Below are 16,847 nucleotides of genomic sequence, written 5' to 3' on the forward strand. Positions count from 1 at the left end.
CGCCACAGTGTGCGTTTGTGTGTGTGTGGGGGGTAGGGTGAAGAGGAAGCTATGGGGGTACAGAGCACACGGCAGTAGGGGGAGTGTGCAGGGGACAGAGGACATGGCTTTGGGGTGCACAGGAAACTGCTATGGGGGGGCAGAGGACACTAAGGGAGTGATGAGAAGGGGGGCAGAGGACACTGCTATGGGGGGACATTATTAGGCACCCCATTCTCACCCGGAGACAGGGACCCCTTCTCACCTGAGGACAGGGACCCCTTCTCACCTGGGGACAGGGACCTCATCTCCCCTAGGGATGGGACCCCCATCTCTCCTAGGGACAGGGACTCCACCTGGAGATGGGAACCCCTTCTCCCCTGGAGACAGGGGACATCATCTCCACTAAGTTCACTAAGGGCAGGAACCCCATCTCCATACCATGCTGGCTGGCAGGGCTGGCGTCAGCCACCCTTGAGTGCCAGAATGGGGGAGGGGGCAGTAAAATCTGAATCCCCAGCCACATGCTCTCACAGGGTGGACTGGCTTTGTATTAGTTTAGCACCTTAAAGTGAGGTAAACCTGTACTGTTATTACTACTATGTTAGGTCTATTATTATCTTACTTTATTAGCAGGTGAATGTGGCCCTCCATGCATTAACATACATTGAATCCGGCCCTTACGTGGAAAAAGGTTGCTGACCCCTGACATACATGTACAACATCCTGCCTCTTGAGTTAGGGGCACGCAGAGCCCCTCTCCCATGTTCGCTGTGTCCACAGGAAGCAGTGGATTGCGTCTCCCCATATCACTATGCAATCACATCATCACAATGCCAACAAAGCTGTAATGTGTGAATTTCATTTATAACAGCTCCGATTTCTATACTGATGCTGTGGTTGGCCCACAGCTATCTCATGGCACCTGGGCCAATCACAGCACCATGTGATAGCTGTGGGCCAGTCACGGCACACAATAGTAAATCACAGCTGTTATGAATTGAATGTAACCCATTCATGATAGTTGTGGCGATCAACACTGCAACATCAAAGGGTTGTACTGTCCTGGCATTTTAAGGGCCTCAAGAAATGGCAGAAACCGCCAGTACATCAGGATTGGTCAATTTTCAAAATATACATACCATAGTTTGTGGACGTTATAACTGTCACACAAACCAATATACATTTATTGGGATTTTTTTTCTTTTTAGCAGATTACATTTTGGCCTAAATTTATGAAGAAATTTGATTTTATTAGCCATGTTTAAAACAGTTTTATTCGTTTATGGTTTTTATTTTCAAAATTTTTGGCCTTTTTTCATCTTATATAGCAAAAAATTAAAAACCAGGGGTGATCAAATAATACCCAAAGACAGTTCTATTTGTGTGAAAAAAATCATATAAATATAATTTTGTGCAGTGTTGCATGAGCGCGCAATTGCCAGTTAAAGCAGCACTCTGCTGAATAGCAAAAAATGGCCTAGTCATGAAAGGTGTAAAACCTGCTCTAGGTCAAGTGGTTAAAATTGCAAAATTCTCCACTTTTCCTCTCATTCCCTCTAGTCTGTTGAGGACAGGAAGTAAAGTAAACCTGACAAGAGTTTCAAACCTTCCCTTCTCTATTCAAAACTTGAAGCTAAACTATAGCCTTACCTTGAGCCTTGCACGGTTGTAAAGGCTCTCTCTCCTGTACTGAAATTTCCTAGGGCATCTCTGCATGGAAATACAGCCTGCCTCAGAATGCACAATCTTCAAGAACAATATCCATCAAAGCATTTTTATATTTTTCATAACTCCTCTCAAAAGCCAGCACACTACTAGCATAGGGGCTGAGGGCTCGTGATATTTTCAAGAAACTATGCATAGCCCCCTGCTGGTCCCTCCCACCAGCCATTAACTATTGCATGATTGCATAGAGAAGCACAGAGACCCAGTGATGAGGTCACGGGGTCCAGAATACTGTACGCTGTTATGCAAAAAGTAAATTCATTGATAAGGGAGGAGAGGAGGAATCAGGGAATACAAGCTTTAGCAACTGAAACGTCAGCATTAAAAACTCATAGGATTCTATTGGGTACAAGTACAGCATAATGAAATTCCAATATTATATTGAGTAAAAAGTACCTGTTTCTTTCTGTGATTAAACAAAAAAAATCATTACCAAGCAGCTTAGGCAAAGCTGCCTATAGACATTACAAAATGGGCAGTTATACAAGCATGATCCATCTCAAAATGTCACCTAGGACAGTTGCTTACTTTGGCCCGGTTCACACCAGGAATCGCACAGGAGCATTCCTGCGCGATCTGTGTGCAGTGCATTTTCAGCCCATTCATTTGAAGATCAAGGAAGGTTTGCTTAAGATAGAAATAAAAATAAAGAAAGAAAATAGCATGAAGGCAATGTTTTGGATAGAGCAGAGACTTGACCTTTAAAAGGTGCTGAGAGAGGCAAAGGTTGATTGATCAAAATCCAACTGCAAGAAGAGGGCGGTATTTGTTACACAGAGAAGCTTCTTGGATGGAAGCTCCCGGACACACAGTAGGTGATGTACATTGTCCATGTCTGATGATAGACTTTGCTTGAAGTGCACTTCCTAACTTTTAGCATCAAAGTAACCACAGACTTTGATAGGCCCTTATGCCTTATAACCCAGGTTTCGACAGCCATATTGTTAAAGTTAGGGACCCAGAAGCAGGATGGCCCTTGAGACAGATTTTTTTCAATTTGGCGGGGCCCACAGGGTGTCTTGCCAGGAGTCTTAACATGTTGGAGTACCACATTTTTCTGTGCCAGTCCAGAGGCTCAAAAGGATGCCCTCCATCCTGATCCTGCAAAGCAGACATGGATGGAGTATCAGGGAAGGTAAGACCTGCCAAGGTGAGACTTCTGTTTTTTTTCTTGATGGATAACGCCACTGCCACAGTATTGTCTGAGTGAATCAAGAGTGGACGACCCTCTATTAAGGGGGTTGAGCATTGCTGTTGATTAGGAGACACAACTGCCAACCACCAACTCCGCTGCACCAATGTCCCCAGGACAACAACCTGGCACCTGTCACAGGGATCTTCCAAAACAATAAGCAGTGCTGAGCTGGCAACTCTCAGTACCACTGGATCGTGAGGACAGTGCTTTTCAGCTTCCATAGGGCTCACACAGGTATGAGATATGCATATTCACAACTATGTAACTATGCAACAAAATAATGTTCAAGGATGGTGCTGCCATGAATTAGACACGTCATTTACACATTTAGCATCATTTGATGCTAGCAAAAATCTAGGGCACGCTGGCAGTAGGAAGGGGTATTCTAGGCTGATCTATAGTTTTGTTTTTTGGGGGTTTTTTTGCACGTGCCCAATCCTCCTGTAGGCGGCAATATAACTCAGAATTAATGACCCCCTGTGTCTCTCAATGTCCAAAAACAATTAAAAAATCCCTTCAGCCAAGTAAGCAAATAATAAAAGTTCTTGCATGTCACAAACTCATGATTTGTTATTTCTGTGTATATGTCTAGAGAAAGTGAGAGAAAAAGACAGGCAGATAAGCACCTCATTTACTTTCAGGGTAAGCCCTTATAAATAGACTATTGGAGAATGACTTTGTCCTCCCCCAAGAGCAAAAGGCCCTGAAGTTTTTTTATTCTGTCTCCAGTCAAAATTCCGAGGAGATTATTAAATTTATGTACGGTATGTATGTATGTATGTATGTATGTATGTATGTACAAACCCAACAGTCAATGGAGAAGTAAAAAAAAGTAATGATATAACTCCACTGATGTTAGAAGACAAACAATTTTTCACGCTTTCAGCTATCTGAAGAGTTCTGGGTGGTCCAGCATGGTGCAATAACCAGCCACACATATACTTGGAGTGTAAGAGTTCCATTTACCGTAAGTTATTGCATATGGCTGATTTTACAGTTATTTTTGCTTGAGCCACCCGTTACCTTCATTGTTTTATAATTGTTTTCTTGATACACAATTGTGTGTCAAAACAGGTTTCGATATTGGTATTACAATAATTTTCTATATATTTATCTAGTGACTTTCTGCCCCTTGTGGAGAGACTGTGGTGAGTGTCAAAATGTTATTTTCTATTTTCCTCAATGAAACCTTTTGAAACTAAATAAAGTTCAGGATTAGTTACTGTACTCCCTGCACATAGATGTTACCCTAATTAAAAGGATGCTGTCCTCCATTACCACGCACATTCACAAACACCTGACAGCAAGGTGAACATAGCACAACTGTTACCTTGTGTAGGGTTGTATTGTCCTCTTGCTTTCAATTTACCAAATCTTTCAAACATGCCTTGTATATTACCCAATGCTTTCACGGCAGATCTTAATATGTTTTATATACCCTATGACGAAACAACTAAGTAGTTGCCCTTACACAGCTGAAATTAAAGTTAACAGCTTTTACAAAAATATAAAAAAGTGTTGAAACAGATGTGACCAAAGTTGAACCTTTACAACACAAGTCTTTCTTTAGCACTTTTTTTGGAACTTGATCTCATACATCTCTGCGTCGACCTAATTGCTTTAAATGGAATAGTTCATATTCTTTTTCTTCATTGAGAATTTGCGATTTGTCAGGTTATTCTCTACACCTGTCCACAGAAGCAATTAGATTCCAATCTCTCCACCATGGCCAAGACCAAAGAGCTGTCCAAGTATGTCAGGGACAAGATTGTAGATCTACAGAAGGCTGGAATGGGCTACAAGACCATCACCAAGCAGCTTGGTGAGAGGGTGACAACAGTTGGTGCGATTATTCACAAATGGAAGAAACACAAAATAACGATCTCCCTCGGTCTGGGGCTCCATGCAAGATCTCTTTGTGGAGTTTCAAAGATCATGAGAGCTGTGAGGAATCAGCCCACAACTACACGGGAGAATCTTGTCAATGATCTCAAGGCAGCTGGAACCACAGTCACCAATAACACAATTGGTAACTTACTACACCCTGAAGGACTGAAATCCTGCAAGTCCTGCAAGGTCCCCCTGCTCAAGAAAGCACATGTACAGACCCATCTAAAGTTTGCTAATGAACATCTAAATGATTCAGAGGAAAACTGGGTGAAAGTGAGGTCCACATCTATCCCTCTGGCATCAACTCAACTAGCTGTGTTTGGAGGGGGGAGGAATGCTACCTGTCCCCCCAAGAACACCATCCCCACCTTCAAAAATGGAGGTGGAAACATTATGATTTGGGGCCGGACAACCTCACCGCATCAAAGGGACGATGGACAGTGCCATGTACAAAAAAAACTCCTTCCCCCAGTCAGGGAATTGAAAATGGGTCGAGGATGGGTATTCCAGCATGACAATGATCCAAAACACGTGGCCAAGGCAACAAAGGAGTGGCTCAAGAAGCAGCACACATTAAGGTCCTGGAGTGGCCTAGCCAGTCTCCAAACCTTAATCCCATAAAAAATATCTGGTGGGAGCTGACGGTCCGAGTTACCAAACAACAGCCTCAAAACTTTAATGACTTGGAGAGGATCTGCAGATTGGGACAAAATCCCTCCTGAGATGTGTGCAAACCTGGTGGCCAACTGCAAGAAAAGTCTGACCTCTGTGATGTGAGGGGATCAAATTATTTCACTCATTAAAATGCAAATCAATTCATAACTTTTTTTAAATGCTTTTTTCTGGATTTTTTTGTTATTTGGTCTCTGGCTGTTAACCACTTGCTGACCAGCCACCACAGTTTTACTGAGGCAGAATGGCACGGCTGGGCGAAACGATGTTACCTTAATTTGCTTCACCTTTCGGGCACTAGGGGCCCACAGCGTGGGGCCAGAGCCAATGTGAGTGCCCAGCAGGCACGACAACCGCAGGGCTCCTGCGATCGCTCGGGTCAGAGCAAGAACCGGGATCTGTGTGTGTAAACACTCAGATCCCGGTTCTTTCAGGGCAATAGAGACAGAGCGTGTGTTCATACTATGTAGACAGTCCCATCCCCCTACCGTTAGAACACACCTAGGGAACGTAGTTAACCCCTTCCTTGCCAGTGACATTTATACAGTAATGAGTGCATTTTTATTGCACTGATCGCAGTATAATTGTCAATGGTTCCAAAAATGTGACAAAAGTGTCCAATTTGTCCATCGCAATATCGCAGTACGGATAAAAATCGCAGATCGCCGCCATTACTAGTAAAATAAATAAAAATGTCATAAAGCTATCCCCCATTATGTAGACGCTATAACTTTTGCGCAAACCAATCAATATACGCTTATTGCAGGTTTATTTTTTACAAAAAATATGTAGAAGAATACATATCGGCCTAAACTGAGTAAAAAATGATTTTTTTTTTTAACTAATGCGGGATATTGATTATAGCAAAAAGTAAAAGATAGTGTGTTTTTTTTTTTTCAAAATTGTCGCTCTTCTTTTGTTTATAGCGCAAATAAAACCTGCAGATGCAATCAAATACCACCAAAAGAAAGCTCTATTTGTGGGGAAAAAAAAGGAAGTCGATTTTGTTTGGGTACAGAGTCGCACGACCGCGGAATCGTCAGTTAAAGCGACGCTGAGGGTGAAGTGGTTAAATTAAACCTACCTTTAAAATTATATGTAGCAAGGTCCCAGGCCTCCTTTAGTCTAATGAGAATCTCCAGAGCCAAAGATAGCTGACATTCTTCTGTATAGAGTGGGTTGCAAGGCATAGTGGGTGTAGTGCAAAGTAGATGCATGGGCGCCAGACACTTCTTGAAAGAAAAGAGATTTATTTTCTCTTGAACAGAAATGTGGGAGAGAGGGTTAGGGTCAGGACACCCTTAGGTAGTTGCAATGTTAATTAGCAGACTCCGAGACTTCTACAGGTAGGTAGCCATCCAGGGAAAGGCATCCAGCAAGACACCACATCTGCATGTGTAGAAGCGCTGTCTCCTGTGGCAACAGTCTTAGAACAGTTTCTAACACAAGTTGTAATGAACTCCTTTTTTATGCAGTCAGTTCTCGGCCCACTAAGCTCCCAGTCTCTTTCACTAGACCTGCTGATTCACTGCCACTGAATGCCGTGAACTCTTCCAATCTTCTTACTTTAATATCTTCCTCAAGCATCACCCCGCTTCCCTGCTGGGTCCCTGGCTTGCCAGTCCGGGTACTCCTCAAACCTCACCCATCTGGCTGGGTCCCTGGCTTGGCACCTGCTGAAGTTTCCGGATTCTCCACTGTCCCCAGTGAGAATACTGCTCCGGTACTTACTTCAGCTACTCACTATGGTCCCTGGTAATAAGGTGGTTGGTCCCTTAGTGGCAACAGCTTCTCCTCTACCTCCGACCACAAAAGGTTCCCCGGCCGGCAGAACCATCACTTCTGGTTGGACTGCAAGCTGCAATCCCAACTCTACGCTGCTCTCTTGCTTCAGGATAGGCCCTCAGACAGCCTAGCAGCCAGACGTGCTTGGGATAGGCCCAAACTCCAGCCTAGCAGCACAACACATGTCCACCCAGACAGTCATCCAGGTGGCACAGAACACCTGACTCCACCAAAATATATAGGTTCTCCCAGCAGGCCAAGGGATTTAAGAAAACCCCTGCCCATTGGTTGAGATACCCAATATACTCCTAACCTGTTCTTGCTTTGCCCTTGTCTTATTTAATGTCACTAGCTACCCGGCCAGCAAGCAGCAGAAAAGAGAGAAGTGCAGCAACTCCAGACATAGGGTGAACTCAATTGATCCCTAACAATTGGCCAAAGCAGATACACCTGGCAGGTAAATTTAAGAGCAACCCTGCCTAAACATCAGGGTGCTACATATAGACTGATTTGTCAGTGGGTAAATGTACAAAATCAGCAGGGGAGCAAATACTTTTTTTTCCTCACTGTCAGGATACCTTTTGTTGTATTTGATAATCTTTTACCATGACATAGTTAAAGAGGTTGTAAAGGCTCAAGGTTTTTTTTTTTTTTACCTTCATTGATTCTATGCATGAAGGTAAAAATCCTTCTCTGTGCAGCAGGCCCCCCAGCTCCCCTAATACTTACATGAGCCCCATCGCGATCCAGTTATGTGCACGACAGTCCCGGCTTTCCAGGGACTCTTACTCCCCACTGGCAACCACAGCCAGTGAGCCAATGATGAGAGGGGGTGGGGCAGAACCCCGGCTGTGTGTGTGAATGGACACGCAGAGAAGCAAATCAGGAGCATGCCCGCTCGGGAGCCCCCACAGCAAGCTGCTTGCCCTGATGGCACTCAACAGGAGGGAGGGGACTAGAGCTCTGCCAGGTGGCCCAAGAAGAGGATTGGTGCTGCTCTGTGTAAAACCACTGCACAAAGCAGGTAAGTATAATATGTTTAACCGCTTAAGGACCGCCTCCTGCACATATACGTCGGCAGAATGCCAGGGCTGAGCACAATCACGTACCTGTACGTTGCTCTAAGTGCCCAGCCGTGGGTCGTGAGCGCGCTACCGGTCCTGAGCTTCGTGGCCGCCGGACCCGCGGACCTGATCACCGCTGGTGTCCCGCGATCGGGTCACAGAGCTGAAGAACGAGGAGAGGTCTGTGTAACAATCCTCTCCCCGTGCTTCCTACTGTGGCTGTCGCCTATCGTCTGTTCCCTGTTATATGTAAAGTTATATGTGCCTGTCTAATTGAATCTTTCAATAGTCCATCTGTAAATACTTCAGCAATTTTTGGGGCTACCAAAGCTCCATTTTTTTTATAGAATTCCAATGGAATTCCATCTGGGCCAGGTGCCTTTTCCCCTGGAAATGTATGTATAACCTTCATGATCTCCTCACTTGTAGTTGGGCAGACCAATGCCTCCTTCTCCCTGTCTGACAACCACCCAAGGGCCACTTGGCCCAAAAGGTCCGCCATGATCCCTGGGTGGAAGTCGGAGGGGAGAGAAGAGGCATATAGCAAACTATAATACTCATTGAAGGTCTTCAATATCTCCTCAGGTTATTTTACTCTCCGTCCTTTTAAAGTCTCAATTTCTGATATAGTTGCGGCTTGATATTCTTGTTGTGTTAAAGCGGGATTCCGCTCTTTTTTTTTCTTTTTCTTACCTGTGTTACAGGTGGGCGACTGCTACCTTCACTTAGCATCCACGTCCGGCGTTTTTTTGACCCCGGCGCGACGATTCTTTTCCTCGGGATGACTTTTAAAAAAGTGCTCTGGCATTTTCCATTTTAAGTGTGGGCGTCTGAAGCCCACAGGCATTTACTTCCTGTATATCGATGACGCTCGGCTCCCAGCATGCTCCGCTCCATCTCGCACATGCTCAGTGTGCAATGGTGGTAATGGTAGATACAGCTGCCTGCCCACTTTAAAAATGGCAAATTCGGACACGCCCTCGTCACGTGACCGGCATCCTAACGAAATCTCACGAGATTTCGCAATTTCATTGTCCCCCCATGGATTCTTGGGAAATAGCTTATTAATTTCCCGGGGACCATTGCGAGGACGATAACCACGCCTACTCCCACGGGAGGACAACCCGGAAGTCAGCAGAAACATCTGAAATAAAAGGTAAGTAAAGAATTTTTTTTTTTCAGGGTTCATTTAGGTGAGTATTCCATCTTGTGATTTTAATAATATGAAGTTTAATTTTTAGGTACCAAACCGCTTTAATCTCGCCAAAAATCTCCCACTTTTGTCCCCCTGCTCAAAAATATTTTGTCTGTTTCTATATAATTCTAATCTTATTTCTTCCATATGTAAATGTAAATCTCTTTATGCGGCCATCATTAAATCAAAATTAGTGCTACTAGTCTTGACCATATTTTTACATTTTTAATTCTACCAGCATCTGCAGCTTCTGTATCCTAACTTGCTGTATTTTGTTAACCGCTGAAATATTTTAGATATATTGTCCTTGTAAATATGGTTTGAATGCATCCCAAACAATATCCACGAGGACGATGCCACATTACTCCCCCAGTATTCTATTATTATGGATGTAATTTTTTCCACTATATCCGGGTATAACACCCACTGCAGAGTTAATCTCAACAGTGATGCATTTCTCGGAGTGGGAATACGTATTGACAGAAACAAAGGGGAGTGATCTGAGAGGCCGCTCGGTAGATATGTGGCTTCCGCAATATCTGCTAACATGACTGGATCCACAAATGCTAGGTCTATCCTAGAAGCCATTTTATAGGAGGTAGAGAAGCAAGAATACGTTCTTTTTTCAGGGTTCCTCCATCTCCAAATTTCTGTTATCCCTGTCGCCTGCACCCAATTATACAAATCTGCTGAGTGCTGCTTAGGAGGTTAAAATCTCCAATAAGCAGTCATTTTGCTGGAAGATATTGAATGATTTTTTTCCATTATCTCATTCAAAACACCCACAGAAAACGGAGGTGGAATATATATATATATATATACTGCCACTGTAATAAACCTCTGTTGGCCAATTGTGTATAATAAAATCAGGTATTTTCCTTGTTCATCTATATGGGCCTTCCCTATTTCTCCAGGAAAGAATTTATTTACCAAAACCGATACCCCTCTAGCGTATTTATTTTTATTTTTTTAATAGGAATTCCAACTTTTTATCCGTTTTATCCCTAAGCATTTGAGCATTGTCTGCTGGACAAGTCAAACTCTTATTCACAAAGGATATAACAGTATTAAATTCTGGTATACCTTACTTAGTGAAATTCCTCCACCATAGGATAAAGTGTGAAAACTTTTTAGGAGGAAAAATAACGTTCATCTGGGTGATCCTCTCAGATACAAAAAAGATTTTCTAGCAATGAATGGGCAGGAAAGGCATACACAGTTGAGGAGGCTTTAGCGAACCCAAACACTCAGTTAAAGGTACATAAATGTGGAGTGGGCCATTCAGCAAGAAATTGCACCATCTGTCTTAAGATTGAAACAGCTGATTCTCCCACATATGACACATCAGAAGAGGAGTCATCAGCCTCCCCACGGTCCCCTAAGGGAATTCGTCTTCTCCCGCCCCTAGTTCCTCAGTTTGAGGGTCCTGGGCAATGGAAGAGAACCTGTCACATTTTGACCCATACTGGGACGCGATTAAAGTTGCTAAACTTTTTTTTTTTTTAAACCTGGCTGAGAAATATCTTTTTAGTAAAATAAACTGGGGTTGTAGCGTTGAAAACAGTTGCAAACACTTCATGGCCCTGATGCTCACACTGACCAGTCACCCTCTCTCAGGGGAGGATGCCATTTGTAGAGATGAGCAGGCTTTGCAGAGCTTGAGGTAGACCCTTTTAGCTTTTTTCTTTTAAAGCACACTCCCGCATTGGAGGATGCCAACACCAAACTAAGCTCCGCCCCCACCTCACATCGCGCCCCCCACTCGTTCTCCTTCAAAAAAAGAGTTTTCCTGCGCAACCACAGGCCTCCTATCTGACGGGATTGGCTTGTGAGCGACGGAGGGATGGCGTGGAGGAGACCTGGAAGCTGCCAGTAGGGGCCGTGAAAAAAACGGCATTGCTGTTCGTTTTCAGTTCTCCCTTATACTCAGCCTCATGAAGAGGGGGAGAATTCAGCCCAGGTGGGGGTGTTTGGAGGAAGAAAAACCCCTCAAACTTACGGGAGGTCTGCCCGCTAGCCAGAGGAAAAAAAGTCTGCTGCTTCTGTGACACAGCGTGATCTCTGAGCAAACAATGAGAAGGTACGTGCTCCATACAGCCCCCAGTGGTGACACTTAGGCATGACAACATTTACTTTAAAGGAGACATCTCATAAGAAAACTCCACTTACCTTTTCCGCCACAGGGTTTTCTGTGGTAAAACCAACAGACCCAAGCTTCACCCTTCACGGTAGATTCTATTAACAAACCTTCGGGAACCGGGGACCCTCGCGGAACCCACAGTCCTGGACCTGTAATAGCACCCCGCCAGTAAAACTTTATGGCCTTAATATCAAAAAGTACTGGATCCCAGGGTCCAGCTCTCTAAAAAGAGAAGCGTTTAAAAGCAAAGATGTTGTTTCTTCGGCCATAAGGCCCGGGTGCCATTGAATTTGGCCTAAAAGACACTTTGAATGGATCTGGCTGCATAAGTAGCCCCAGCAAGGATTGCTCCAGTGGAGTTCAGCACAGCACAACTTCACTTGTGACCAACACCTTAGACACTGGCGAAAAAAACGGACATGTTCCAGGTATGGGAGCGGTTATATAGGGAGGCAACTTCCTGTTTAGGGTGTGTCAGTGTCCAGCACCTGAAGGTGGACTATAACCCACATAGTAATTATTATGGCTCTGTGTCCCGTGATGTACGATTAAAGAAAACATATATATATATATATCTGTATACTATCGGTTCTGTCTCTTAATGCAATGCCCCCCCCCCCCCCCCGTTTCATTAAAAAAAAATACCTCCTTTGCTGTATCTCATGGAGGTTCATGGCGATCACATGACTGGCCGTGTCTCCTCAGCGTGGGATTCGCAAACCCCTCCCCTGCTTCTGTCAGACGGGCAGAGAGGAGACACAGCTGGAACAGATTATGCAAATTTCTGAAAGTGGGTTAACAACCATTTTAAAGTAATTTTTACCTTGAAAGTGATTGTTCAACACAAAGAAATATACTGAGCTTCTGTTAAAGTGCATCTAAACCCCAACATTGAAAAGAAACTGTACCTTACCAGAACTTAGATGTGATGGTTGCCTTAGTCTTCCTTTTTTTTTTCCCCATCTAAGAATTTTGTTACATTAAATATCTGTTGATTTTGCCAGAATGCAATCTCAATTTATTTGAGCATAAGAGAAAGCACAAAACAAACCTAGCTTTCTTCTGTAAATTACTAATCTTATCAATCCACCATGTAGTCAACATGAACAAAGAGTTTGTTTTTGTTTTTTTATTGGAAGCCCAGCATGTGTGACATCCACAACTCCATTCATAGATTGTATGTGCCTGTGCCTCATAGATGTGTATGTGCCTCACAACTGTATTCTAAACAGATGAACCATTAGAGGCTGACACTGGTATAATGACAAGAAAATTACTTCCACAGTACTCTGGCAATATCAACGGCTGAGAAATAGTTTCCATCACTGGGTCATGTGACTTAATATGTCATCCAAAATACTGTCAACTTTTCACAGACAGGTGGTGCAGAATGTCTGAGGAAACAGGAAAAACTGACATAAATAATACTGAATTCCATTCTTTAGGGACCCTTTTTGTAAATTCAATTCCTTCAGCATTTTCACCTGTAGCGATTACAAATGTTCATTATAGCGCTCAACGAGTAGGTTGAGTAAAAAAAAACTGACTTGATTCCCCAGTTCACACTGATCGAGCAGTAATAATCTGACAGGGCGGTTGTATAGAAATTGATCGGCTGAACCTACTGAATCTTGATCCATGTATGGTTGGCTTTGGGAAGAGAGCTAGCAGTGCGCCTACATGATAGAATTTATGCTGGTTAAATGTTAATTTCTTTTTAAATGTCAGCGATGCTGGACTTTTCAAGATTTATTGAGTGTGATTGCGAAACAATGTTTATTATGCAAAAATATTCTGATTTAACTTTTCAGATGAATAGATTAAATAACGCAGTGCAAAATTCAATGTTCAATCAAAAAGCAAAAATAAAAGCTTTTGTGCTTTTTGTTTTATGGCGCTCTTTATTCGATTAAATGTAATGTTCTATAATTTTATTTAAGAAATTAAAAGTAAGAAATGAAGGCAGTTTTAGACAAGAGCCTTCTTTCGGTTTCAGAAATGACAAGTGCAGTACTCTCCTCTAAAGAAAAGATTAAAAAATAATAGCTCCTTCCACAATACAATGACGAGACCAGCGTTTAATGGAGTGGGAGACTTCCAACGTTAATAAAGTGAAATCATAAGGTTTAATGCAGATTCCGTTTGATCCCAAGAACACAAACCCACTTTTGTAATAATACAGTAGCAAAAACTCTCTAACTTAATGAACTCCATCATAATTAGAACACCTTAATTAAAAATGTTAAAATGTAGGCAGGATGGTCAGTAAGGAAAATCTAAAAGTGCAGTAATACAAATCAACCCATAAAAATTCATCTTTTAATCATCTGGTTGTAGTAGGCTGAAATCTGAGTGCTATAAAAATGTAACAGGTCTAGTTAATTGGTGACTTAAAAAATATTTTTTCGCAAACTTAGACTGAAACTAGCAAGATATCTCATTAACTGTAATGTGCTGCCCCAGCCCAATTAAAAAGCCTTGTAAGTGGTAATTGAGAAATGTTACCGTCTTTATCAGAGTATAACACGCACTTTTTTTCCCCCTAAAATCAGGGGGAAATTGGGGGTGCGTGTTATACGCCGACCCCCCACTATTTTTAACCTTTTCTGCCGCTCTCTGCAGCTTTGGGGTATTTTCGGACGCACTCGGCTATCTTCGGCCGCATTCGGCTGTTCTGGCCGGCTTTCGGCTTTCCGAAAGCCATCGAGAACAGCCGAGTGCGGCCGAAGATAGCCGAGAACGGCCAAAAAAAAGCAGAAAGCCGCCGAGAACGGCCGAGCGCCGCCGAGATACACAGGACATCCGCTCTGTATCTCGGCAGTGCCATTTATAAATGCCAAAGCCACAGACAAGACTGCAATTGACTGACAAGGCTAAATGCAAGGCTGCAAGTGACTGACAAGGCTAAATGCAAGGCTGCAAGTGACTGACAAGGCTAAATGCAAGGTTGCAAGTGACTGACAAGGCTAAATGCAAGGCTGCAAGTGACTGACAATGCTAAATGCAAGGCTGCAAGTGACTGACAAGGCTAAATGCAAGGCTGCAAGTGACTGACAAGGCTAAATGCAAGGCTGCAAGTGACTGACAAGGCTGCAATGGAAGGCTACAAATGACACTGATATGGCTGCATTGATGGGCATTTAAATGTAAGTTTTTTTTCCTTAAACTTCCCTCCTAAAAGTTTTTTTCTTTTAAATTCCCTCCTAAACTTGGGGTGCATGTTATACACCAATAAATACGGTATTTATCTTTAAAATATAATGCAGATGCCTATCCAAAAGCCGCTCCATTAATGAGAAATGGTCCTGCCCACTGGCTCTTGCTAGTTCCTTCTGTTGATCTCTATAGGATAGAATGCTTTTTTTTTTTTTTATATAATGGTCAGGTACATTTCAATAAGAACATGAATACTATGTAGTCTTTCATGTGGGAAGCAAGCGGAGTCCCTGGCTCATTTTCACAAGCTGTACAGTTAAAGTGTTTGTTACCCCAGCATTTCAAATTCCTGACATTGTATGTGCCTGTTGTACCATATACTTGTATGACAAAGTATCCTGTGCTCTTTGTATTGCTTCCTTTGTGTGAAATCCCTGATGTTTCTGCTAAAAACTGACCATGCTAGACAGGAGAGCTCACTGCGATCAGTTCCCTAGCTGTGCTGGGAACTCAGGGTGCTGTTGCTTCTCCTCCCCCCAGCCCTTATGCAGCTGAGAACATAGGGGATGTGATCTCAATTTCATATTTAAACTGAATGGGTTGTTTTACAAGGTGATTTACAATCACTAATACCACTTTAAAACCTAAAAGATAGGAGTTCAAATTCCTCAAACAATCAGGTTATTACGTTAATAATTCGCTGCATATGGTCCCTTCGACTCTGGCCTCTATCATTTAAAGTTTGCAGTCTGGTAGTCTGAGGTGCCAGGCACATAATGCTCCACAACCACATCACGCAATTTATCTGATGTCACCCTACTTCTGAGCTTCTTCTCCGTTTCCTGCATTTATATCCTTCCCTCCAAAATGTCTCATGGGAAGACTCCCGAAACAGACATTCAGGAGGTCACAGGATCACCTCACGAAAACACGATAGTGGCTTTAACGCCGATAGCTTTTCTGCGCACTGGCTAATCTGAACCTAGCTTTAAGCGGAAAAGACGATGGGAAATGTACAAAGGGAATCTAGTAAAAGGACAATAAAAATTTGGTAGATATTACTCACTGTGCAACTGTCCCTTAATGTATCAAACTTCCGTTGAATCTCATCTCGGTGTGCCTAAGAAAACAAAGAAAATACAAAAGATAATACCATTTAGCTATTCCCTGATGCAAATCAACAGTACTGTTTTCCTAGATAAATAGCCAATTACCCTTAAGGCTTGGATTTCCTCTTCAGCCTCTGCAGTGGTCTCTTCCAGCTCAGTTTTTGATAGATGTAGCTGATTTTCCAGAGCAGAACGTGCAGACTGCATGGAAGCAATCTGGGATTCCCTTTCCTGTAATGTCAGCTGTAGCTCAGTCAACTGCCTCTTCAGCTCCAACTTCTGCTCCTCGTGCTCCAGACTAATCTGGAATGAAGACCAAGGTAAGATTAGCTAGCAAATTAAATCTACACATTCTCTTTTTCGTCACTGTAGTTGGTTACAGTTTCATGTACTGCTAGAGTTGAGCATGAATAATAAAAAGAGCTGCATATATACAGTAAATGAGTTTAATCTTTGAAGCCACAAGAGTTGGCTTACAAATGCTAGAATATTCCCATCACTTTTTGTTCATTGGGCGGGTCTCTACAGATTTTTTCCTGAAAGTAGGAGTCCTGGTTGTGACTTCGGGAGTAGGCAAGAGAAGAGACAAATAAGTTGTCCAGTTTAGACACTGTTGTTAATTATCTAGTGCAGGGGTGTCCAACCTGCGGCCCATGAGCCGCATGCAGCCAAAGAAGTCTATGAATGCAGCCCAACACAAAATCATAAACTTAATTAACAATATTAGTTTAATGTATTTACACTTCGCGATCACATTTAGCCAAAGAAAAATTTGACAGTGTTTCATTATTGGACTTTTATCTTCCCAAAGAAAAATATCCCACTCTTCACAATCACGCCTTATTCATGTCATCTCAACAGCACCTTTATTTGTGAGCAACTATATTCAAGAATGAAGCACACAAAAGGCAAAATTAGAACCAAAATATCTGAT

General features: G+C 42.9%; 1 protein-coding gene across 6 annotated transcripts in view; it reads right to left on the reverse strand.

The window, feature by feature from the left end:
* Positions 1 to 16,847, reverse strand: part of CIT (citron rho-interacting serine/threonine kinase) — a 257,696-nt gene that overhangs the window by 97,104 nt on the left and 143,745 nt on the right. For all 6 annotated transcript variants that reach the window (XM_077461438.1, XM_077461435.1, XM_077461436.1 and 3 more), the window contains 2 exons: positions 16,019 to 16,216; positions 15,871 to 15,924 (listed from right to left, as the gene is read on the reverse strand). In XM_077461438.1, the coding sequence (XP_077317564.1) occupies positions 15,871 to 15,924; positions 16,019 to 16,216 (252 nt within the window). The remainder of the gene's footprint in view (positions 1 to 15,870; positions 15,925 to 16,018; positions 16,217 to 16,847) is intronic.

Source organism: Lithobates pipiens, unplaced genomic scaffold, assembly GCF_037356315.1.
Source record: "Lithobates pipiens isolate NorthernLeopardFrog02 unplaced genomic scaffold, aLitPip1_a1.2 Scaffold_3, whole genome shotgun sequence".
NCBI classification, from domain to species: domain Eukaryota; kingdom Metazoa; phylum Chordata; class Amphibia; order Anura; family Ranidae; genus Lithobates; species Lithobates pipiens.